This window comes from Condylura cristata, unplaced genomic scaffold, assembly GCF_000260355.1.
Source record: "Condylura cristata isolate star-nosed mole 26May11 unplaced genomic scaffold, ConCri1.0 scaffold00017, whole genome shotgun sequence".
NCBI lineage: Eukaryota > Metazoa > Chordata > Mammalia > Eulipotyphla > Talpidae > Condylura > Condylura cristata.
In genome coordinates this window covers 22,870,382-22,895,992 of record NW_004567118.1, presented here as the reverse complement: position 1 = coordinate 22,895,992, position 25,611 = coordinate 22,870,382, and the positions used below count along the sequence as shown (strand labels likewise).

The 25,611-nt window shown below is 37.6% G+C and overlaps 1 protein-coding gene across 3 annotated transcripts in view; it reads right to left on the bottom strand.

The window, feature by feature from the left end:
* Positions 1–745: 745 nt before the first annotated feature.
* The window catches only part of TTC19 (tetratricopeptide repeat domain 19), a 26,065-nt gene continuing 1,199 nt past the window's right edge, over positions 746–25,611 (bottom strand). Inside the window, exons 3-11 of one of the 3 annotated variants that reach the window (XM_012726160.1) lie at positions 24,194–24,304; positions 23,702–23,740; positions 22,690–22,746; positions 22,295–22,356; positions 19,954–20,048; positions 4,794–4,948; positions 3,496–3,658; positions 2,067–2,621; positions 746–836 (exon numbers count right to left, since the gene is read on the bottom strand). In XM_012726160.1, coding sequence (XP_012581614.1) covers positions 2,491–2,621; positions 3,496–3,658; positions 4,794–4,948; positions 19,954–20,048; positions 22,295–22,356; positions 22,690–22,746; positions 23,702–23,740; positions 24,194–24,304 — 813 coding nt within the window. In that variant the 3' untranslated portion in view covers positions 746–836; positions 2,067–2,490. Of the gene's footprint in view, positions 837–884; positions 1,150–1,396; positions 2,622–3,495; positions 3,659–4,793; positions 4,949–19,953; positions 20,049–22,294; positions 22,357–22,689; positions 22,747–23,701; positions 23,741–24,193; positions 24,305–25,611 lie in introns of those variants that run through there. The other 2 variants (XM_012726159.1, XM_004685065.2) reach the window with 2 other exon arrangements.

Sequence of the window (25,611 nt, the reverse complement as noted above, 5' to 3'; positions counted from 1 at the left end):
TTAAAAAAGTACTCAAGCCTCCAAAGGAAACAGCTCTATAACTTACCATTCCTTTGTAATGAATATTTCATGTTTGTCTGAGATCCACAAGTCACACTGGAATCTAACCCTTTTTTAAAGAGAAGGACACAGGCTCAATACTTCACCTTTCTCATTTATCTATGAACTGTCACCTTACTGTGTGAATTTAAAGTCTTTACTTCTGTTACTGTTCCACTCGTCTACACTTAGGGTCCTCTAGAAGTAAACCTTAGATGAGCTTTAGGAGTCCTCCTACTTGGAAATTGTATAAACTAAATGTTCTACTTGAGCTTTTGCTGAAATTTTTTTTTTCTTCAGATATGGGTGATAGTTTGTTGATAATGACCCAGACAATGGTACTATCTGTAACTCAGAGGGTCTGTCTTAAAAGCTACTTCAAGTCATAATAGTTTTTGAGACAGTGTGAGTGAGATGAGAGCCTAACCTGTTGGTTTTGCATTCTCATGTGAGGATCCCAAGGTGAATGGCTGTAAATCATTCACTCATCACAATGTATGTGTGTCTTTTTCTACTGTAACCCAGAGAAGAGGTTTCAGAATAGAGATGAAATCCACGATATCTCCTAGTTTAGAAGAGTGAAAGAGAATTCTCACATGGCTTACCTACAGAGGAAAACCATCTGGTGGGGTCCACGTTTGCAAGACTGAAATGGCAAACAGCACTGCCGGTGATGACTTGAGGTTGGCTGTAAATCAAGGCACAATCCTCTTTGCAGGCTGAGACTGCAGTGTTCCGATGGTATATCCTTATGCATGATGTTTTTAGCACGAAGATCTAAATTAAGGTCTTCCTAACTATTCACAGAAATACTGACAGTCAAATACTTATGACAGCAAGTTTTATGATGCTTTGAGTATGCCTAGTTTCTATCAGTATTTTTAAAAATATACACTTAAAACTCTAGTGATAGCATTCATAAATTTACTTTTTAACAGTTCAGTTTGAATTCAGACATATAAAGGGTGTCAGTCCTGCTTTGCTACTATGCACCCACATGAAGAAAGATTCTTTCTGAAAACTAATTTTTCCAGCACTGGGGCCATGAACTGAATCATTTTAAAGGATCAAAAATTCTTAAGCCTGGAGTGAAAAGTCTTTCAGTAGTTCCTGCAATTGTGAAAAGGTAAAAACATTCTCATTGTAAAAGGTGAGTAATGGATAAAAAAAGTACATTATGACTTGGTTGCACTAAATTTGATTTATAGTTTCAATGATTAGACAAAGTAATCTGCAAAATATAAAATTACAGTTTTATTCTAATCCCTGAGCTTCTGGATCTTCAGGCTTATTTACATTAACTCTTTAGTAAAGTTTCTTTTTATGAGAAACTCAAAAGATTATGGAATACATTCAATGTTGTTATAGTCTCTAGTTTATTATGAAAGGATTCTTCCAATATGTACACAGGAGCCAGAACTGTCAGTCCCACTTAAAGCCCCCAAAGGCATATCAACCATAACAATGTTCCTTCACAGTATCTGAAAAGTTGCAAGACGGCTGAGGTAAGAACATCCACCTATGTACCTTATATTTATATTCTTTGAGGCAGTGTATTCACTTAGTCATCTGACCAAGTAACTTTTCCCATTTGTTCCTTAATTTTATAGATGAGGATAATGAGACCCAAACTCAAAAAACAAGAACTAGGATCCAGGTCATTAACTCTTCTGAATCAACAGTACCTAACAGACTTAATAGAGAAGCATTAAATATATTTGTAGGGCCCTACTATCCATAAGTCAAAAGATTTGAAGTAGAATCTGGGTATATGTATCTATAAAGAGCTCCTCACATGACTTACTCTCCCTAGGTTGCAAAGGAAGTTGAGTGCTCAGACAGAATTGACGACATAGTTGTACATAACCATATATGTACAAGTGACTTTTAAATGAGTACTCCCCTTTCAAGTGAGTAATTTTCACTTAAAATTTTATGCAGCAGGCAAAGTAAGATATTACTGTTCTTCTTTTATGCATTAATATCATAGTGGGTTTCATTAAATAATTATAAGAAAAGTAACTCACCATAATCCCCCTTTGTCATGAGACAGGTAGCTCTGGTCTTCCAGATATTGAAAAAATAAGAAAAAAGAAGGTAGCAAATCAGTGGACCAAAATCTCATGGTAGAGACTCCTGGCTGAATTACCATACACCCACTCCAAGGGAAAACTGGCCCCTTCTTAATCTATATACTTATAGACCTATATATCTAGACCAGCACAGAACGTACATCACAAATGAAAAGCGTCACTTGACAAATTTGTCCTTAGAAGGCAAAATAAGCTGGGAGTGAAAGTTGTTTTTCCTTTAAAAGTGGCAGTCTAAGGTGAAGAAACTTGAACATTAAAGACAAAAGGATTTAAGTCACTGATTTGAGGGCTACTGACACTAGAATAGCTATTACTAGAAATGCCTTTCAACAAAAAAGGGGTTTACAGTTTGACATAATTAAGTTAAAGTACTTTTTCTTGATAACTCAGCCAACTCTTCCCTGATGTGCTGTATAGAAACCTCATCTCTCTTCAGCTCTGCTTGCTTCAGTGCTTCCTGGTAGATCTCCTTTGCTTGTGCATATCGTTCTAAAATAACCCAAAAGAAAAAGTAGTAAATGAAGGTTGTCAAGGTAGCTCAAAAGAGAAAGCATTAGTGGGGCAGGGGTTAAAGTCTCAGTACTGCCAAGCCATCACTAGCCTAGGAGCTGACCCAGATGGTGCAGCAGCCCTCTTCTTGTCTCAGACCTCAGTTAATGAATGCATAAATAAATCTTAAAAATAAGAGAAAGCGGCCCTCCTTGGTGGCACAGCGGGTTAAAGCACAGCACTGAGAATCTAAAGCCGCTTCCACATGCATGAGTTCGATTCCCGCCTGCCCCGGAGGTGACCACATGGCGTGGCAGACCTCTCCTGACCTGCCCGCTGCTCCCCTCAGCAGTGTACTTCGTCGATCTGCCTGTTCTGCTCCCCACTCTATCGCTGGTGAAGTCTTTCACCACCCCTGAGTCTCTGACCTGTACCCCAGTTCTATATGCACAAATAAATCTTTAAATAAGAAGAGAAAGTGCTAGTGACAGTACAGCTGATGCTACCTTATTTCATCCCCATGTGACAGGTCTGCCTAAGCACAGAGCTCCAACCCAGGGGGTACCATGGCATTCTTAACTTTTCTGATAGACCCCAGGGCCCCATTCCATTAACCAAATAAATCTGTAAAACTGATAAGCCATTACACTGTGAGGCACAAGTTAAACTGTACATGTGTAAACATTTTGAAATCTCCAGCACAAGAAAAAGGTATTATCACTAAGTTTTCTCTAGCTTGTGGTTCTGCAGGCTAGTGCAGGATTATTTAAGTCAGTTTTTAGGACATTGGTACTTAACCCAAACACACATCCTTTTTCTACCCTCATTGCCCCTTGCCCTAAAGCAAGTCAATAAAGTTTCCGTTATTTCCTACCTCTGTGCATCAGAATTGCAGCTAGGTTACTGAGCAGCATGTGTAGTTCGGGATGTTCTATCTGTCTTGCCAGGTCAGATGCTTTCTGCACATAAACACAGGCCTCATCAAAGCGGCCCTGTGCATCCAAGGTAGTGGCCAGATCACTCATCAGCACAATGGTCTATACACATAAGAAAAAAACAAGAGACCTTTTCTTAAACACACCTATAGAGATTTACTATTATTTTGAGGTTGGACAAACTCAATATTGTCCTATGATTCCATCTTACTCCCCAGCCTTTAACAAATGATGTGAATTTATCATTCACATTGTTGAATGTACATTCACTTGACTATAGAGTGACACAGATCTAGAAACCGGGGAACAGGATATTACCTGTTAACTCAATTATGAAATTGCAAGAACCAAGGGAAATATAAAAGCAAAACGACACAATGGCTCTGTTGCTTAAAGTTCAGCAATCTTGGAAAGCCAGCTCCTGAGGCCTTATTGAACTATAATGTCAGAGTCCCATTACAAATTTTTAAAATCCTGGTACTAAAAGGGGAAGGTTTCCATACCATCTTCCCCACATGAACCCCCAATACACATTTGGTGATAAAAATTCCATTTGTTATCTTACTATTTTTCAGTAAAGGGGCACAAAATCCTTTACTTGAAAATAATTAATTGTCCAAAGTGCTTTTTCTTACTTATGAACTTGTCATCTACCCAAGTCCTGTTTAGTCCAATTAAGATTCTGTGTCCTAGTTTGGAGGTACCAAGCATTCATACACAAAACAATCCATTTCTTACCTCTGACAGAATATGAAATACAAAGAAATGAAATTAACTCAATGTTTAATGAATGGACTCATAGAAAACTTTGCATGATATGCTTAAGTTCTGTCAGTGGTTTTAATTTTTTTTTTTAAATGCAGTCCCCCCTTCCTGCCTCTTCCTCCACCCAGTTGGCATCTTACCTGTGGGGTGAGCAAGGCAATTCAATATTCCAAAATACCAAATCTATAAAGTCTTCCAAAGCAGGTGCCTCAATAGACCTGCCTTTTAGAAAGGCTATTCTAATGTTTAAGTCATGGCTTTTGCAAATTGATCAGTCTCAATCCTTTGTAAAGCAAGAAGTCAATTAGAGGTTACAAGAGAAGTGGTAGGAATATAAGTGGACTAGGTGAGCACAAGATAAGAACACATTTAGGACTATCTGCTAATTATTTTCTATTGAATGTGGCATTTCTCACCCGTAAATTTTTTAAACCTTTATTTTATAATCCTCCTTAATGTCTTCTTCCCTTACCTGTGGGTGTCTTTCTCCTAGTATTTCTTCAGAAATTTGTAAAGCTTTTTCGTACATCCTCTGTGCCTGTGATGGCTGCTTGGAAAACAGAAGGTAGCGAGCATAGGCATCTAAGCACATGCCAAGGAGGAGGTGGGTATTGGCTTTCTCATCCACTATGAAGAAAATAAAAGCAGTGCTAGGATATAACAAGTACAATAAATGAGGCCCGAGTCATTTTTTACTACAAAGACCATCAAATATTTGAACAGTATAAAACCCACTGAATGTGTCATGTAAAAGATACCGCTAACCTCGGTTACATAAAGGTGACAATTTTCCAATTAAAAGACATACCCAAACTTTCTAGAATCTTGGAATTTTCCCCCACAAAATTTAATAAAAGGCACAGCTAAAAAATGAAGATGATAAATCAGTTCAAACAGAAGTCCAGCAGGAGAATAATTTACAACAAAATACTGTACAAATACTAAAATTCATTTGAGAGTATTTAAAAATGAATGTTTACCATAAACCAAAAATGTCACAGAACATGATGTGTAATTATTCCAATTCAGGAAGGTATGCTCTAAAAATGCCAAAATGTATTTTTGGAGATTTGTGTTACTGTAAATATTTCTAGATCTTAAGACAACTCTTTTACATTTTATAATTGGAAAACACATTCATTACCTGTAACTCAAAAACACAAGAATAAGGTGCTGGTAATCCTAGTAAAAAATTATTGATCTCAGTAATGGACATTAATTAGAACGGAAGACAGTAAATCTTTTAGAAAGAATAATAGAGGTAAAAATTTTAGCTGTTTTTTCACTAAGTATTTTAAAATATAGTTTAAATTCATTTGACCATCAAAGTTTTTTTTTTTTTTAAATATACTTCTCTAAAAATAGCATTATGGGAGAAAAAGATTCTATCTTAAAACCTTCAGGTACAGCCAAGAGAAAATTTCATAGTATTAATAAAGAACCAAACAGTCCTGGCCCTCCCTGGTGGCGCAGCGGGTTAAAGCAAAGCACTAAGAAGCTAAAGCCACTTCTGCATGAGTTCAATTTCCGCCTGCCCTGGAGGTGACCACATGGCGCGGTAGACCTCTCCTGACCTGCCTGCTGCTCCCCACTCTGTCTCTGGTGAAGCCTCTCGCCGCCCCTGAGCCTCTGGCCTGTACCCCAGTTCTGTATGTACAAATAAATAAATCTTAAAAAAAAAAAAAGAACCAGTCCCTTTTCCAAGTGATAACATTTTGAAAAGTTCTGAAATATAATTACAAAAATTTCTAGAAATTAGCCTAATAAAAGATGAAAAAAATGAGTCATGTTTATACAAAGCTTATTTATACCTTTAGGATTGAGGCTGAAAGGGCATATTTATCTCCAAATTTTAATTAAAAATTGTCCCCAAATACTTCTAATCTGAGAAAAAAGATGAGCTATCTAAAATCAGTCCATGCAGCAAACAAGATTACAGAAATTTTTATTCCAAATACTAACAAGCAGAATTTTCAAATGCACCAAGGGTATCACCACCACATGGCATTTAATCCAGAAATATGATAGTAGCTCAGCATGTCAAATTAAGCTTGCATAAAGATAGACTAAAAAGCAAACTGATAAAAGCACTGGAGCAATTTTACATATTTTAAAAACTTTCAAAAAGGGACATTCCATGTATAAGAAACAGCATCTAATTCAGGGAAGTTTGAGTACAGGAATCTATCAACCCCATGAACTTCCTACACACCCTTACCACCAAATAACCTAGGAAAGTCTACAAGGGTCTTTTCAGACTAAAAATATGTACAAGCTAAGTTCCAGAAATGTCCTACAACTTCTGCTAAGCTTTATTTCTCACTAGCTAGGCATTAATCCCAGGAGCACTTTCTGAGCAAAGGAGTAAAGCAAAATCTGAACTAAGGCTTCTGGTTCCAGTAATGTGGTTGATAATCTGAAAACCTTCTGCTTCAAGCCTTGTAACAAAGATCCTTTTACATGCACAGCTGAGCTACAGGTCATAAATTAGGGGTAAGCTAAAACCCAATGTAAAAAAGTATGTGAGTTAACATAGCAAAAGTCCAGCATCTGTAGATTTTGTGGGATAGTCTCTCTAATCCAGAATTGAGGCCTTCAATTTGTACAGAAACAATGAACTAGATCCGAAACTTAAAAGGATGCTTGTCCTGGTTATAGGGTACAACCTCAAGAAAAGAATGAATTAGAATATTTATGCCATGTCTCCACTTGCCCTTTACCCTGCTCTTTCCAACTTCACCTCCCACCCCCCAAAACCCCAAGAAATTATAAGTAGCCAAGTCTGGCATCTAGATGGGAAAAATGACTACCAAGGAAATTTGTGCAGTGCTACACGCTATGCTAATTTCATACCATTTATTTAGGCCTGAGTACCTGGAAGAAAGAAAAACCATTCTGGAATCTCATCTTACATAAACCCTGCTGAAAAGTAAATAGGAAAATTTATCATAAATGAGAGTCAGGAGACAATTAAAAGAGGAGGCCTTGTCTTCAAGAATCTTAGCTAACTGAAAAACCCCAGGTTACACACTATGTAGCTTTGAAGTACCTATATGTATTGAGTTGTCAGAAAAGTCATCATGCATTTTTGCTTGAAAACCAGAAAAAATACATCATGACTTTTCAGCCCAGTATGTGCAGTATTCTCCACATCAGAGCCTTGCTGTCTCATGTCCATCTTTATAATTTCCTATTCTCAGACATTGTCACTTGGCTTATTAACTCCCACTCTATGGGTTTCCTATCAATTAGGCCTTCCCTAAACCCTCTATAATATAGCATACTGCTCCAAAGTATTCCCTCAAATACATCACATTTAATCTTTTCTGGACACAACAATTTACTGGACAGTATCGTATGTTTTTTCCTCCACTAGAAATTTAGCTTCATGAGGCAGCAACTATTTATAGCTCTCATCTTAGTTTCTAGTACTATGTCTGGCATACAACAGGCATTCAGTATTTCTTTACAGAACAGCTAAATGATTAATTAAAAACATGCAAGTATCAAACTATGGTAAAGATATAATGAATTAAAAATTTCTGTTACAGAATTAAACAGCAGCAGCACGTCATATATCTATGAGAACTTAACAGTGATATTACAAATTAGTGCTTAAAGGATAGATCAGTGAAACAAGTTCTGAGCAACTGGCTGTCCACGAGAGACATTGAAATTGATTACTCATACCACATTAAAAACAAATGCCAGTGAAATGAAGACTAAATGTAAAAACAAAGCCAACAATCTATGAGTATTCTTCTGTCCTTTGAATAAAGAATGTTACTAAATAAAGCACAAACTATAACAGAATATATCAAGATTCTCTTATGTTTTAACCTGTCAAATATTCTAAAATGAGAAGACAAGGCCACAAAAAGATGTAACTTACAGAATTTAAGATATTCAAGTTCATAAAGGACTCTTGCAAATCTTAAGAAAATCCTTCAAAAATATAAGTATACAGACAAATTTCAAAGCAGGAAATGTGGGCAATAAATTCATGAAAAGATGTTCAACTTCTCTAGCAATCAGAGAAAAATATGAAACTCCCACTTCAAACCCACTAGAACATCAAGTTTAAATCTAACACAAGCAAAGATACAGAGCAACAGGAACACTAATAATATTGCTAGGGAAAATGTAAACTGTTAAAACCATGCTGGATAAGCAATTTGGTCACATCTATTGTATGATGCACCCAAATTTTCACTCTTAGGTACTACCCAAGGAAATAAATTATGTATGTGTATACAAGAGACACAGACCCAAGAATATTCAGTGAATAATTTTTTCCACAGGAATACAATTTTCCTCTTCACCAACAGGGGAACTATGTTATCATTACACAATGTAATAGCAAATAACTCCCAAGTTCCAACAATCAGAACCTCAGGCTCTCTGGGGTATATTAACACTATGAGGGATTCCAATGAGATTGAAAGAGGCCAGAATGTGGACTACCTGAACAGGTACAGAGTACTTGGACTGACAAACAAGGCCACTTACAGTCTGTTTTCATTCCTTGTAAGGGTGGAAAACAGACTTCACATCTCCACATCTCACCCCTGTGGGTTACTGAGAGGAAGTCACCCCTTCTAAACAGATGCACCCCAGCAGACACATGTGGTTTGACAAGCAAACAGAGCCTTTGTGTTAGGAAAAGCGAATAAATCTCAACATGAGAAAAAAATTACAGAAACAACTGTGTAATATCATTCACCTAAAAATTTTTTAAATCCATATTATTTGTTTATACTGTAATAAATAGACATATGAATAATAGAAATCAAACCCAAATTCAGGATAATTGCACAGCAGGGGTACACAATTTTTGAATTTACAAAACCAATTTTGAAGCACATACGGTAAAATAATTTGACCAAGTGAAAGGGAAGATATTCAGGCATTTGTTAGTCTCCATGCTATTTTTTTGCTTGAAATTAAAGGAAAGAAAAAAAAAAAGCTCAGAAGAAAAAAGCACAGTACTGACTTCTTAATAATGAACATTATACTGGGGAAAACTCCCCAAATAACTGAGGAAGGAGTGATAAATATAAAAAATAGAGATGAAAAGGGCTAACACGCAGGTAAATGTTGTAGTTGAATAAAAGGCCACAGCAGGACAAACAGAAATAAAAGATACACTATAGAAGCTCAGGAGAAGTGGCTCTTAAGGAAGTTTATCACAGATCAGGCAAAATTCACAGAGCCTAATCCCTAACTGATAAAACTTGATTCCTACAAAGCAATCAGACAAGAGAAGATAGCCTATCTATAAAAGGCGGCAAATAAGTTTGCTTTAGTATCTTGTGTAATAAATTATGAGATCTGAAATTCCAGATCAGGGAGGAAAAACTGGGGAAGGTAGAAGATGCTAAACTGTATGCATCTTATCTTAAATAAACTGAAAATCGAAATGCTTTTTTCCAAATATGTTTTGAAGAAATGTTTAAGTTATCCCTAACAAAATTAAGAAAGCCATATGTATATCTTCTTTCCAAAATATAAGGTGATTAATGAGGAAAAAACTCCCAAGTACTGGCCCTCCCTGGTGGCGCAGCGGGTTAAAGCACAATACTAAGAAACTAAAGGCACTTCAGCATGAGTTTGATCCCCACCCCAGAGGTGACCCACATGGTGCAGCAGACCTCTCCTGACCTGCTTTACTCCCCTCAGCAGTGTACTTTGTCAGCTGACCTGTTCTGCTCCCCACTCTGTCTCTGGTGAAGCCTCTCACTACCCCTGCACCTGGCCTGCATCCCAGTTCTGCATAAATAAATCTTTTTTAAAATTTTTTGAGATGAATGAAAGAACATGAGTCAAAAAATATGGAATAGAGCTATAGAGAAAATACAGTTGTAAATGCCTATTTAAAAAAGAAAGATCTTACATCAATAACCTAATCTTCCACTTAAACTAGGAAAGAACACAAACTAAAACCTGAAACAATCAGGAAATATAATGAAGATCAGACTAGAAATCAATGAAGTAGAACATACAAAAATATAAATGAAAGCCAAAGTTAGCTCTTTTAAAATATCAACGATGGGTCCTCCCTGGTGGCACAGCCGGTTAAAGCACAGCACTAAGAAGCTTAAACCACTTCCGCCTGAGTTCGATCCCTGCCTGCTCTGGAGGTGACCACATGGCGCGGCAGACCTCTCCTGACCCGCCCGCTGCTCCCCTCAGCAGTCGATCTTCCTGTTCTGCACCCCACTCTGTCTCTGGTGAATCCTCTCACCCTCCGCATTTCTGGCATGTACCCCAGTTCTGCATGAATAAATCTTCAAAAAAAAAAAATCAACGAAATTGGCAAATCAAGGCACAACTGAATATAGTAGTTAGGAAAGGCCTTCATAAACTAAATGGCAAACTTAATAGGGAGCAGCTAAAACCACTTAGTGAATTAGTTTAATACCTATATCACATTCTAGCAAACTATTTACAAAACGCTTAATGAGCACTAGCATGGTCCTAGGCAATTTAATTCCACAGCTCTAGAAGATGGGTTCAGCTGTTAATTTGCTGGTGAGGGAACTGAGAAGTTAAGCAACTTGTCTACAACCACATGTGAACTTACGTGCTACCCTTAGTGCACTCATGAAATCAAATGTTACCAAAAAATACTTCAACTTTGCAAAAAAAATTTGATTTTTTAAAAGTAAAAATTAACAAAACTTACAGCTCAAGGAAAGTAGGATGAAAAGACTCAAAATTGTTTAAAGATAAGAAATCTATAAAATTAAAAAGTGAAAAGGAACCTGTTGATTTTAGATCAGTAAGAGAGTACTATCTGTTATGCTGCAAAGTAGACTTCCCTAAGAAAGTTTCTTCTAGGAAAATAAAGATCTCCAAAATTCTCTGACCTATGTACATTCTCTTACTCAACAAATATTTATTGATGTGGTGTATCTGGCACTGTCCTAGGTGCTGAAATTAACTTAGTAAATTGGATCAAAGTTAAATGATTAAGAAAGAAAAGGCAAGGCTGCTAGAGAATCAACTCTCAAGGTGATCTAGATATAGCCCACATGGTTTCAGAGATTCTACAACTTTCAAGAATAGGTCAATGTAATAACCCATACCTAAGCCAGAACAGAAAATACAGAACACATCCAATTTCTCACATAATACAATCTTGCTATGACCAGCACAGGCAATAAACTATGAACCTCATATAAAATAAAACCAAAGTTCTAAATAAAGCATCAGCATTAAATACTGTGCAGCAGTATAAACAACAGAATAGTTGCCACACCCATGTGAAAAAAATCTATAAGCAAAGGTCTGTTAAGAGCCATACCATTTTCTTCAAAGGGGAGATTTAATACTGCAAAGTACTTTGCTTTTAAGTTACTAGTGAGTAACTTCTTTTCCTAGCAGATCTGCTGTTTGTTTCAGTATCTCTACTCGTCTCAAAGCAAAGGGACTCAAAGGGGATTTATCCTCTGAGTGAATCCTGGTGAGTTTTAGTGAATCATGATTCATTTCATTTTTTAAAATTATTTTTGCATTGAACAACTGGGGTATGGGCCAGAGGTATAGAAAGGATTTACCAGAGATAGAGTGGTGAGCAGGTGGATTTACTGATACATACTGCTAACAGGAACAGAGGGTGAGACTGGAGAGATCTGCTGCGTGCCACAGGTAAGCTGGGATCGAACTCAGGCCATAGCGGTGATAGCGCTGAGGGTTAACCTCTAGGCCACCAGGGAGGCCCTGTGATCCCATTTCTTTTTTAAGGTCTGGGTTAGAAATGGCATGTAATGTAATTCCTATCAATTAAAATGAGGATAAATCTACTTGGCTTCTAGGAAAGATTACCTTGATTCTAAGAGAAACATCCTCTCCTTTTGCTCTGGACAATGCCTTTTCTTAATGAGATATCTGGGAACCAGTATCAACTATTTTGCTACAATGGTAGCAGGAAGAGAAACACTGTGATAATGACACTGAGGAGGGATGAAAAGAATCTTATTCAGGATTTCAAGGAGCAATTTAACTAATGCAACAACGTGTTTCCTTTTCCTGAATAGCCAGTTACATGAGATAATAATTGCCCTTAGCACTTAATCTCATTTTAGTTGAAATTTCCTGCAATTTGGATCAAATGCTAATTTATTCAGATGACAGTCTCCCCAAACTAACTTGTAAATATAATGCATATCTTAAATTTCAGTCTTCACAGCACTTAGGGACTAGACAAAAAGACTTAACTCTTACGGTAGGTGAGTGAAAACACTGGAAAGAAATTTTTTCAAAAGAAGTTTATCTGTGATCCGTGTTAACACAGAACTCAATAATTACTAATGCCCAGAAAAATAAATTGCATATATGTAAAAAAAAAATTAAAATACTAAAACAGTTTCAGAAATAAAAGGTTAATTTGAAGGAAAGACAAACATTTGATTTCAAAGATGAAAAATAATTTCCTAATTAAGCATTAAACTCTAGAAGAGATAAGGGACTTCTGCTTCACTTACCTCTACTCAGATCCTTAAATAACACCTGTTATAGTATATTCACTATTTACTAAAACTTTTTAAAAAACAAAGAAAACAGATGAATTTAGATCTAATTAAAAAAGATTAAAGATTCTTGTAAATTGCACTGAATTCATATGATTTTTAAAAATATGTAAAGCCTAAACAGTATCTTCACATGGTATAAAGAAAGGAAAACCAAAGAAAAGCAAATAAATTGAGTCCCAGGGCAAGATAGGGTTAATTTAGCAGCTTTAGGGACAGTATAGGTCATGACTTTGGGAGAGTTAAAGTGGCTTCTGAATACACACAAGGTGCTAATCAAAACATACTCCAGAGATGGGGTCAGAAATCCAGGGGGGTTAATGGGAACAGTGAATTTATTTTTTAAAGATTTATTTATGCACACAGAACAGGGGTACAGGCCAGAGGTACGGGGTGGTGAGGGACTGATTCACCAGAGACAGAGCAGGGAGCAGAACAGGCTAAGTACACTGCTGAGGGGAGCAACGGGTGAGTCAGGAGAGGTCTGCCACACCATTTGGGTCACCTCCAGGGCGGGAGGGGATCAAACTCATGCTGAAGTGGTTTTAGCTTAGTGCTGTGCTTTAACCTGCTGTGCCACCAGGGAGGGCCCTGGAAGCAGTAAATTTTAAGGCTAAAATTTAAGGCTCAGGTGGACAGTAAATTTTGGGAGATCTTGGATGGGGAGGTAAACTCTAAGAGCTGGGAAAATGGGTACACCTGCCCAGAAAAGTGTAGCCACTATGACAAAGAGCCAATCACAAAGTAGGATAATGACATTTTAGAACAGAGGGGGGAAAAGGTTTAAACATCCCCTAGATACAAGCACATATGGCATCTTTTGCCCTTCCTCGGCAAAGCTGCCTTGGAATCTTTGCTTTTGTTCTTTCTCCTCTGAATTTTTATTTTCTGAATAAAGATTTGCTCCTCTCCACTTATTTACCTGAGGATTTGTCTATGAGTTCCTTTTTATGGCTTTGTGGAACAAGGACTCATGATGGCTGAAGGTACAACAGCAACAGCAGCTGTAATCATGGTACAGCGCGCACTGGCTGCAGAGTGATAGATTCTGGAGAGCATTTCTGGAACAGGAAGGGGATGTGATGGGTACTCTTCAGTGGCACTGTTAATGTTAGATCATGGCCTGTTTTCATTATTCTTTATACAAATGCTAGTTTTATACTTTTTTAATAATAATAAAAAAAAACCCAACAACTCTGAACAGTAAACACAATGTGGGGGCTGGGGTGGACCCCAGATAAAGAAGGGGTAAAAAAGTACTGATAAATTAATCCCACTGCTTATGAAAGAAATGCTAGTTGATTCATCAAAGTCATGTCATCAGTCTGACAAAAGGTCACAAAAAATGAGTTTTTATGAGAAGGGGCACACTGCCTGCAATGGTGACTTATAAGAAATAATAATTCGAATTTATATATTTGATTTTCAACTTTTTTCTGGCTCACAGCTCACAAAAACCTTGCAATTTCCTAAATGTGTAGAATATTAAAAGTGCCTCTTGTTATGTTAATGAAGGTGCCTTTAGGATTGCTCTAGAAGACTCCAGGGAAACAAATTAATGAATAGAAGTTTGGAACCTTAATCCCAACCTCTGACCTCTAGGGGGTTGAGGGGTGGGGAGGGCTGGAAGTTGAATTAATCACCAAAAGCCAATGAGTTAATCAATCATGCCTATGTAATAAATCCTCCATTAAAACCCAAGAGAAGAGGGATGCAGAGAGGTCCACGTTGGTGAAAACGGAGATTTGGGGAAGATGGCATGCCTGGTGAGAGTCCTTTCCCCATACCTTGTTCTATGCATCTCTTCTAACCAGCTGTTTTTACATATTTTGTAATAAATTGATGATCCAGGAAATAAACAGCTTTTCTGAGTTCTGTGCGCCCCTCTAGCAATTAACAGGAGAGTATCCTGGAAACCTCTGATCTCTAGTTAGTAGGTCAAAAGTACAAGTAATAATCCAGGCTAGCGACTGGCACCTTAAGTTTGAGGTTTTGTAGCTCATGTCTGAAGTAGAGAGTGGTTTTACCTGTGAAATCTGCTGTTAATCTCTGGTAGTGTCAGAACTGAATTCTCATATACCCTGTTAAGTACATGACAATTCTTAGTATGAAGAGAGACCTCTATACACTTATATTGAAATTGGGGTCAGAACTACACATACTGCTCTCTCACAATAATAAAAACAAGTAAGCGCCTCCCTGGTGGTGCAAGGGGTTAAGTTTCAGCACTATGAAGCTATCCACAGCCACTGTAACAGAAGTTGATCTCTGGCTGGGGAGCAGGCCCACATTGGCTCAGCAGGCAGCAGACCTCTCCTGCCTTGCCCACTGCTCCCCTCCACAGCAGATCTTCCTGTTCTGTGCCCCACTCTGTCTCTGGTGAATCCTCTTACTACCCCCCCAACCCTCACACCTCTAGCTTACACACTAACTCTTGGATGAATAAATTTGTTTTTCAAAAATCATGTAGGGATTAAATAATCTGACCAAACTCACAAAGCAAATCTATTAGCACAACCAGAAAGTATAAATCAATACAACTGGTTTGGGTTGTTTTCAAGCTCAATTTCACAATATTCAACCACTTGAAAATATGTTACTTTGACCTCAGTGGCAGAATCTACACTAAAGAAACATCTGGATACTACCACCTTCAGTCCAGTGACAGAACACTGAATTACTATGCAGATTTACAGTTCTGGTCTAAACACTTGCATTATCTCCTTTACCGACCCAAATATCACTAAAGTCAAAATTTAAGGATAAAAAGACAAAGTCAGAAATAGAAGTAGAAGGATCAAGAAAGATGACAGAGATAAAAAGCAAAGGAAAAAGTGGTGACTAAGCATCTGACATGAGAGAATGCCTACAAATGACATGCTTGCCCGTGAGAAACAGATCAATTGTTCACTAGGACCTCACAAAAGCATAGGAATTGAAGAAAATGAATACAAGAATTTGTCATATACATTAAAAACAACCAAATTCTAAACTCTTGCAGAAACAAAAGCTATATGCAAAAGAAAAAAATCTATGCAAAAGAAAATGTAATTATGCAATCAAGATACATAGCCAAAATTGCACTACCTCTTCACTGTTCTGTAAGTCAGCATATTCTGAAAATAAATCAGTAATTTTAGAAGTACAGAAGACAAAAGATATAAATCAAAAATGCCTAAACTCTAAGAAGTGAAACAAGGAAATGCTGTTCTTAAATTTTTGTATCTTTGACATTTTGTACTATGTAAATAATGTAAATAATTTTTTTTCCTCAGTTGCAATCCCCGTTAGAATTCTAAAAAGAAAAACTTTAAATTTATATTCAGAAAAACAAGTAAAACAAAATTCCCTATAAACCTACCAAACTAGATAATCCTTATATATTTTGGTTATCTGTCATTCAACCCTTGAATTATATCTATATTTTTGTCTATATACTTTAAAAAATTTGGATCTTCCTAGCAATACTCATATTTTCACTTAACTTCTTAAGGGAACTTCTTCAGTAACTACATATATATCTATAATATGAAGAACGAAATGAGTACCCTAGACCAAGTTTTTATGTAATCTGAAGTAGTACCTTGGACAGATTTAGTCATATTGATAAAAGGAATTAGAATAATGGCTTTGCTTCATTCAAAACTAAGGGGAAAAATATTTCTCCTCTGGAAAAAAGTAAGATTAATGTAGCATTTTCTTTATTGCACTAGTTGTTTATAATACAAATTAGTTTTCTTTCTCCAACAAGAATTTGATTGTGGGAGATGTCATCTTGACATATATTGGAAAAAAACAAAACAGGTTATGAGTTGTATGACTGCTAATGTTTTTCAAAATTTAACTGTGTAGGGGAAAAACAGCCTGAGAAGACATACACCAAAAAGGGAAAAAAAAAAACAGCTCTTTCTCAGTGCTATGAATATATTTTTATTTTTTAATATTTTCTAATTTTTTTAATACATAGGTTATTTTTGGAGTCAGACAAGATTTACACTTTTAAGAAACTATCCTCAATGCTTATAAATGAAAGACAGCAAGGGTGTGAAGAGTTCAAGAGTGATTTACTTGACAGCTAACCTTGTTTTTACATCTCTTGTCTATTTTCTCAAAGCACTTCCACACTGCACTGCACACTGCACTGAACTTTATGAACTTGTTGGACTTTACCGGATCTTCTGTTGTAAAATTACTGTTTTGTTTTTTTTTTTAAAGATTTATTTATTCAAACAGAATTGGGGTACAGGCCAGAGATGCGGAGGGTGAGAGGATTCACCAGAGACAGAGCGGGGAGCAGAACAGGCAGATCCATGAAGTACATTGCTGAGGGGAGCAGTGGGAGGGTCAGGAGAGGTCTGCTGCGCCATGTGGTCACCTCCGGGGCAGGCGGGAATCAAACTCATGTGGAAGTGGCACTAGCTTCTTAGTGCTGTGCTTTAATCCGCTGCGCCACCAGGGAGGGCCCTACTGAGCCTCTTTTATGTCCCAGACACTGCTGCTCTATGTACCAAATATTTAGTAGTAGTGGACAAAACAAATGAAGTCTCTAACCCGCTTTAACTGAAAAGACATATTCTTGAGCAAAAATACTTTTAGTGGGAAAATAAATAGAAGCACACAATACATACACCCACCCCTACTTTCAAGTATAATGAACAAAAAGAAGGATAAAGTACTAGAGAGATACTATGATGGAAACAGATGATGGCTTTAGTCAGGAGAGGTCTTCTTCCTAAAGTGATACTTTAGCAGAGTACTGCGTGAAGGGAATAGCCACTGAAAGGCATAGGACAAGTCTACATAGAACATAAAAAGAAAAAAAAATAGAAGTAAAAAAAAAAATCAAGTAAAAAGGTCTAGAGAGGTCAATGAGCTCGAAATGTACAAGAACAGTGAGAAAAAGACCAGTGTAATCCAGTGAAAATGACACATACAGGAAAAAACAAATGTTGGCAATAATGTAGAGAAAAAGAAACTCTCCTACACTCCAGTAGGAGTGGTCCAACCACTAAGGAAAGCTGTGTGGAGATTTCCCAAACTACTAAAAATGGTGCTTCCATATGATCCAACAATTCCACCCCTAGGAATCTACCCAAAGGACACAAAAAGATTAATTTAAAAGGACACCTGCACCCTATGTTTATTGCAGCCCTATTTACAGCAGGGAAGATATGGAAACAGCCCAAATGTCCAAAAATAGATGACTGGATGAAGATGTGGTATATACACAATGGAATACTATTAAGTGATCATAAAAGATAAACCCATGCCATACGCAGCAAGGTGGATGAAGCTTCAGCCAGAAGGAAAAAAATCAGATGGCTTCACTTATATAGGAGGAATGTAGGGGAACCAAGTAAAGGACCAGGAAAAAAATAATTATAAGCAACTAAAAAACAAATTAATAGGCATCTATTAATCAGAGATACTCTGCAAGGGAGAGAGAGGGATCAAAACAGGGGATAGTATGTATTCTTACACAAGAGACTATGGTAATGGTGCATGGGTAGGAATTTTGCAAGGACTACACCTGAAAGGAGAAATCACACATCAAAAAGGAAGAACGATGTAAAAAATATATATAAATTATAAATTTAAAAAAAAAGGATACTGTCAAAAGAAAGACCCGTGTAGTGAAAGCTGAATGAGCAACATGCTGATGTAGATAATGTGGTAAAAGTCACATCATCAAGTAGGTAGAAAAACAAATTTGTAAGGGGCAGGGATTTTGTACTAACTGAAAGGAATACAAAAGCACTGGATTCTTAAAAATTTGCTGTGCTGCTGCAGATGAAGGGGAACAGGAAAATCTAAGGTTACAGGTGTCCAAGTAAGAAGCAACTACAGCCTGGACCAAAGTGGTAGGGCAGGAGGATAAGACATGGCCTAGCAAAGATATCCCATAAGTCAATATAACTTGCTGAGTCATGTAAATCACATACAGGGAATGAGGAAGAAATCGTGGATGATTCCTGGGTTCCAGGCCCAAACAACTGAATGTAGTATAGAATATAGAGGAAAATACTAGGGCGTGACTAGTAGAGAAACAAATTTGCGAGGCAGAAATCACGAGGTTCATTTTCCACACATTAAGATGACCATTAGACATTCAGGTCAAGATGTCGGGGAGACACCTTACTCAGTGGACTGCAGTTCACATGCATGTTAAAGCACGGGATCAGGAAGAGGGATTGTCACGGGGGTGTGGTGAAGGCAAAGTCAAACCAAAAATGGAAACACCTTCCTTTTCTGACCTTCAGTGGAGGAGCAAAAATTAATCCCAAAGTTAAATAAACACATAAGCAAATGACAAATAATAACTAAAATAAAGGTTGGGACTAAATGGTACTTCCTAGTGTGTGAGTGAAGGGGCTGAGCAGGGAGGTTATGGGAGGCCCAGTGAGTGAGTGTTCTCAATCGGGAATAGCACCTGGGGCAAAGGTGCTAAAAAGTGTATCCAGAAAGACAAAGGCTGAGAACTGGTGATTTTGATGTCTTCAGTGTAGAGATATGAAAATTATGTCCATAGGCAATTGGGAAACACACAGAAAACTCTTTCAAGGCATATTTATTACTTTAGGGACAATAGAGATGACTGCTATATTATAAGCATCTCTAGCTCCTGGCTCTTGAAATGCATTACTAAATAAACGTCAAATCTAAAAATTCCAAAACCTTAAACCATATTAAGAGTTAGAGCTTGCTGCCCATCCCACTCTGTTTCCAGCATAATAAGGATACAAAAACATGAGCATCTCTTCATCTTTCATAAGTTGGTATATTTGGAAATTAGAATTTTGATTGGTAGTCAAACCAAAAATGGAAACACCTTCCTTTTCTGACCTTCAATTTTTCAGGTAACAAATAATTAAAAAGAAACAGATAAATTATGAACATGTTATCAAGGGCTTTTTTTAAAAAATGGTAGTTTCAACATAACATCTTTTCCAAATCCTTTCCCCAAGATCTTAGGAATTCACTTAACTTCCAAAATGGGTAACTTTCCCTTCCACAATTTACATACCTTTCTCTTAATAACAGTGAAACACTGAAGTTATTTGCAGCAAAAATTCAATTTCCAGAAGAGTCAGGTTTCCCTACCTGACAAAATGTCTTCTGCTAATTCCTTTTCTCTTTCAATTTTTCCCTCAAGAGTTGAAACGCAGAATTCATAGCCAGCAAGAGCAAATTCTTGTCTGTAAGAAAAAGATGAGCAATCGTTTACTTTCTTACAAACTGCTCCTTTACCCTCATTTTTCTAGCTTCGGTTTGAGTATTATCAAAAATAAGTATAAAAAGGGATGATGGACTTTTGTTTAGTCTCTAAGGAATGTTAATCTGTCTCAAAAATTTCTCAAAAATTATTTTTAAGCATCCATTTAACGTAATTTTAGACATAAAAGCCAGGAATCTATAGTTTTAATGATTGACATAACTATTAGTTTTCATTATCTCCCCACTAATATAGTTTCAAGTCTTTTTTTCTCCATTTATGAAAAATCTCATTCCAGTAACAATATGAATTTAATCTACCAGTATGAACCAAGGAAGATTAAAGGTCTATTAAACCCTACAGTAAGGATTCCACCTCCGACCTCATAAAGTGTGTGGAAAGGTTTATTCACTTACTTCTTCTACGCTGTAGCTCTTTGATGAGTGTTTCTTTATAGAAATGAACTTCTAGCTATAGCACTGGAAGGCATTTAACCCTCTTCTATAGCCACAACCCTCAGTCACTTAAGAAGGACACACAAGCAGGCAGACTGACTTTTGACTTTCATTGGTTTCTATAAAGAGATGCACAGGAACATGAGAAAAATTCCTTCTCCAAGCAGAAACTCAGTTTTGAATTCTGTTCCTCAGTTTTGAATTCTGTTCTTCCATTTGAACTCTAGTTCCATTTTGTGCCTTTTTTTTCCCCCTTTTAAAGAAGGGCACTACAAAGCTCATCTCTGCTCCTCTAGTTCTCTGCCAAGGAAGATCAAGTGATCCCAACGTTTTACTGTCGTTAGAAGAACAGAACCCCTTCTATTCTCAGACCCAGACCTTGGCAGGAGGTACCCAACTATCTAGCACAGGGATTAGGGGAAGAGTACCTATACAGTGCTCCAGTGAGAGCAAAAAGCCTATACACTCCCCTGCTTCACATTAGCCTTTCAAAGCCCTAGAATCCAGTCATATCATTTCTGGTCTTATGCTTCTCTATAAAACAAAGTGAAAACAAACCCAAAGACACCTGAGGCAAGAAAAGAGTACCTTACAGGCAGATTATCAGCGATCACTATAAAAATTTTCATCTCTCCAGGACAATGAATATCTTACTTGCTTGTATTTAACAACTCTGGGGCTCTCTTACACTAGGAGTTTATATCCTATCAGTATCTAGCCCTTTTTGTTCCCATTCCCAAGAAGACTGATCAAAGCTGCAAATGCTCTCCAACACAAGCCAAGCTCAAAGCTCCTCAAAAGACTTTAATTCAAAGCATGTCAGAGGCTATCTAGTGGCCAATCAAAATGCAAGAAGACTAAAAAATTCTGCTGAGAAGGAAAGAACTGTTGCCTAGGGCAAAGGGGCCAGTGCCAGGCCCCGGTCTCTGTAGGCACTCCTCGTGCAGCACCAAGCATGCATGTTGTCATTCCAAACTGCTGGCACCCAACTTGAGCAACAACTGAAATCCTTAGAAAAGGCAGCCTTTGCTATTTTCCTTAAATTCACCCCAAAACAACTTTCTAGAGCTGCTTACATCTTACATGTTTTTTCTGTGAACTCCACCCAGAAAGAATGGCACCAAGCTTACTCATCAATATTCCTGACCTTTGATACACATGCAAATTATTTTCTAAAGTGTCCCTGCAGTTGGCACTGTCTTCTTTATAGGTCTTTAGACTCATCTGATATTTCTAAGTTAACAATGATTTCCCTTCCTAATTATACAAAGACCTCTTTTCTACTCCTAGATACTTCCTCACCCTATAATCTAGCTATATACTTTAAAAGCACTCCCCACAGAAATGGTCACTGAGACACTCCTATAGCAACTGTTTTCATATCTCACTTCCTGTTTTGCTGATATCAGCAGAATGGTTTCTGCAAAGTATATTATCCCCAGCAGTTTTAAAATTATCTCCTCAGAGAATAGCTAAAGTTCAAACTAAAAGTTCCCTTCCTAACTGACTTGGAAAGCTCAATTAGCTTTATCACTGAGCAGCCAGAGGTGTGAGACCTTGGTGCCCTTCCTAATGGGAACAGCTGGGACAAACATGAGAAACCTGAAGATTTCAAAGATGAGGAATAGGAAAACTTCTGAGTCTGACACCAAATTCTTTGGAGAGACAATTGGTTAATTTGCCAAAGAAGATTATTTACCATCTTGGGATCAAAGTTTTCTCCTACATCCCTAATCCCTCACTACTGCCACACCTAAATTCTAACTACACTTACCTATTCTGAGCAGCATAGATACTAGCCAGCTTTAGAGAGATTTCAATTATTGCATTGTCCTCCTGTTAGAAGAAAGAAAATATGATGTTGATGACAAGTAAAATCTCCTCAGGGAATATTTCAAATCAACTTTGAAAAACTTTGGCCTAAACACCAAAATATTTATCTTCTGGAGGAATCTGGCAACTGTGGAATCTCTTGGCCACCATGCTTCCGCATGAATAAAAGGCTGATGTGGCGGGGGGGGGGGGGGTAGGGAGGACATATTTTGCCTTTTCTGGACAACAAATATGTTGGGGAGTGGGTTGGGTATCAACAAATTGGTTTCTTCAAAATAGCAAGGCTTTTTTCCAAACTTTGCTTTAACTAGGGCCCAACCCTAGGCAAACACTTACCTGCTGCATACCACTGCCAAGAAGGTAACTCATTGTTGCTTTAAAAAGTTTTTCTGCCTAAAAGAAAAAAAAATTTTCTTTTACATTGGTCCCACTATATGTGTAATCTTGGAATATTTTTTACATGTATTTATTTATGCATACAGAAGTGGGGTACAGGGTCAGTAAGAGGATTCACCAGAGACAGAGTAGGGAGCAGGACAGGCAGATCCACGAAGTACACTACTGAGGGGAGCAGCGGGCGGGTCAATAGGTCTGCCGTGCTGGGGCCGGGGATCAAACTTGCATTAAAATGGCCGCAGCCACCTTGTAGTGCTGCACTTTAACCCACTGCGCCACCAGGAAAGGCTGTAATCTTGGATTCTAAGTACTAGTCAGATCCATCATTGCTTATAAAATAGCACACACACAGAGTAAAAGGATCTTTATGACAGGAAAATAACTAATGCGCCAGAACACCACATCCTCTTAAAAATCCACTCTGTGTGAGTCGAAACCCACTTTAGAAATTAATTCCTAATTCAAACTCACTAAGGCAGACTGCAAACTGTTCCCTAATAGTCACTTTCCTGTCCATGTTTTTTAGTTACAGAATCTCCTCTGTTTTTAACGGGTCAGCCTCCTTTGCAGCTAGATGTGGTCACATGATGAAATTCTGGTGAAGAGACTGCAAACAGAGGGAATGTGAACAATTTTTTAGAACAATTTATAAGAAAGATGCCTGCCCTCTATCCTCTTTCCTCCTTCCCTTAAGCTGGATATAAGCCAGCTCATGTATGCAGACAAGGCCATTAGAATGAACCTGGGTTTCTAGATCACTTCAAAGTATCTCTTCTCCACTAAAATGTTTAGCTATCTCTGGGCTAATGCATTAAAGAGAAATACACTGCCTTCTTGGTGAGTCACTATTTCTGGGTCTCTTTGTTACAGAAGCTTAGTCTAGAACTTTTACTACACAATGGCCTTGAGGCTAGCTATTTATAAATTTAGTACTATAAAGTGATTTACTTACATTTTCAAGCTGACCCCGTATAAATGCTAAGTTGGCCATCTGAAATCAAATATAAATTGTTTTTCAGTTTAGGGCACTGTGTTTCTACTTTCAAAACCTTTAGACCATAACGTCCCTTTCCCTAACCCCCCAAATAAAGAAAAAAATAGTTCAGAGATTAAAATATCTCACCAACTGATCTATTAGAAACAAAGGACAGCAACAGTGTGAGTATATACTTTCATTTATTTTGCTGATGGCAAACTAAATCTAGATCCACTAATTACTGAAGAAAGAAATACTAATGATATGTTTCTTTTTGGTTTAAGATTGGGCTTCTTATAAATGACTCCCAAGAATAAAGATGGAAACCAAAAGTAAACTAGAAAAACAAACAGAACAGTGGAGCTTTAGTACTTTCTGAAGTTTTGGAATATAAATGAGAGAAGCTAACATCCCTTCTTTTGCATTCACCCACCATCATCAGTGTTTCAGATTGGTTAGAAGAGTTACCAAATCATAAGTGTAAGTGATGGCCTTCTTGTTATCACTCTGATAGGCAAGACGAAGAGCATCATGCAAAATATGCTCAGCTTCTTCAGGCTCATCTTTCATGATGCTCAACTGAAAAGAGAAAAACAAAGAAAACAGAAAATGAAATGTAAAGATAATAGATACATTTGTTGCCAGAAGAAAGTAGAGATGGCTATACATGCCAAAGCATAGAAGTCATTTATTCATCAAATATTTAATGAAATCCTATTATGTACCAGGCACTATGTGTACAGTGCTAACAGAGAGGCAGGTAAGCCTCCCCTCCAGGAATGTGAGGCCATATGAGGAAGTTTTGGCCAACAGATGCAGGCTTCAGGAATATTAGCAATTTTTATGTCACATTTTAAAAGAGGCCACTTGCCCTCTATTCTGTTTTTCTGCAAACAGGGAGTCACCCCGAGGACAAATCAGCTAAATTGTAATTATAATTAATTAAAAGTTATAAAGAAAAAGTCAATGGGAGGAACAAGGGGTCTCCAGTAAATGGAAGTCAGAAGTCTTCTGAGAAAACTGAGGTAGGAAAGATGAGTCAACAATTACGGAATGGTGGAGAATGACACAAACAGGATACAGAGTGAGCAAAGGTCCAAATGACTGAAGAGAATGGCTCTTCAGAAGAAACAGCTGTGAGGGAAGGAAGGTGAGCCGAGGTATACTGCTAAATGAGTGGCTACAGCCGGTTAGTTTATATCATGCAGGAACTTACAGGCTATAGTAGCAAGTTCAAATTGATCATAAATGCAGCGGAAAGTCATTAAAAGTTTGCTCTGACTGCTCTGACTTATATTTCTAACAACAATCATTCTGGCTGCTGCATGGAGAATATAAGGGGTGGGGGTGAAGAGGAGGTGTGGGAGGAAGAAGGAAATAAGCCAAGCTAGACTCTTAGATAGTATAGGCTGTGACAGAGTGGCTATAATGATAACCCGAGAGACAGTAAAAGGACTTTTTGCTAGACTCTAAGTGTATTGGGAGACAGTGATATGATACTGTAAGTTTTATTAATTACTATGAGGTTTCCAGAGTGGAACAACTGTATAGAGGATAGAAAAGATGACGAAGGAATAAATTAGGTTGCATTTAAGACCAAGCGTTTATAGCTGGGAGTTGTACACCTGAAACTAATACAGATGCTGGCTGTCAATCACACTGCAAGTGTGAAAAACTGCTGAGAGCAAGTTTTTCACTCAGTAGTGATTCTGCATTCTATACAAATGGCAAATTACCTTGTACACCTGAAACTAATAATGGACATACAAGTTCATTCAGCGTTAATTAAAAAAGAATGGGGGGGGCCCTCCCTGGTGGCGCAGCGGGTTAAAGCACAGCACTGAGAATCTGAAGCCACTTCCGCATGAGTTCGATTCCCGCCTGCC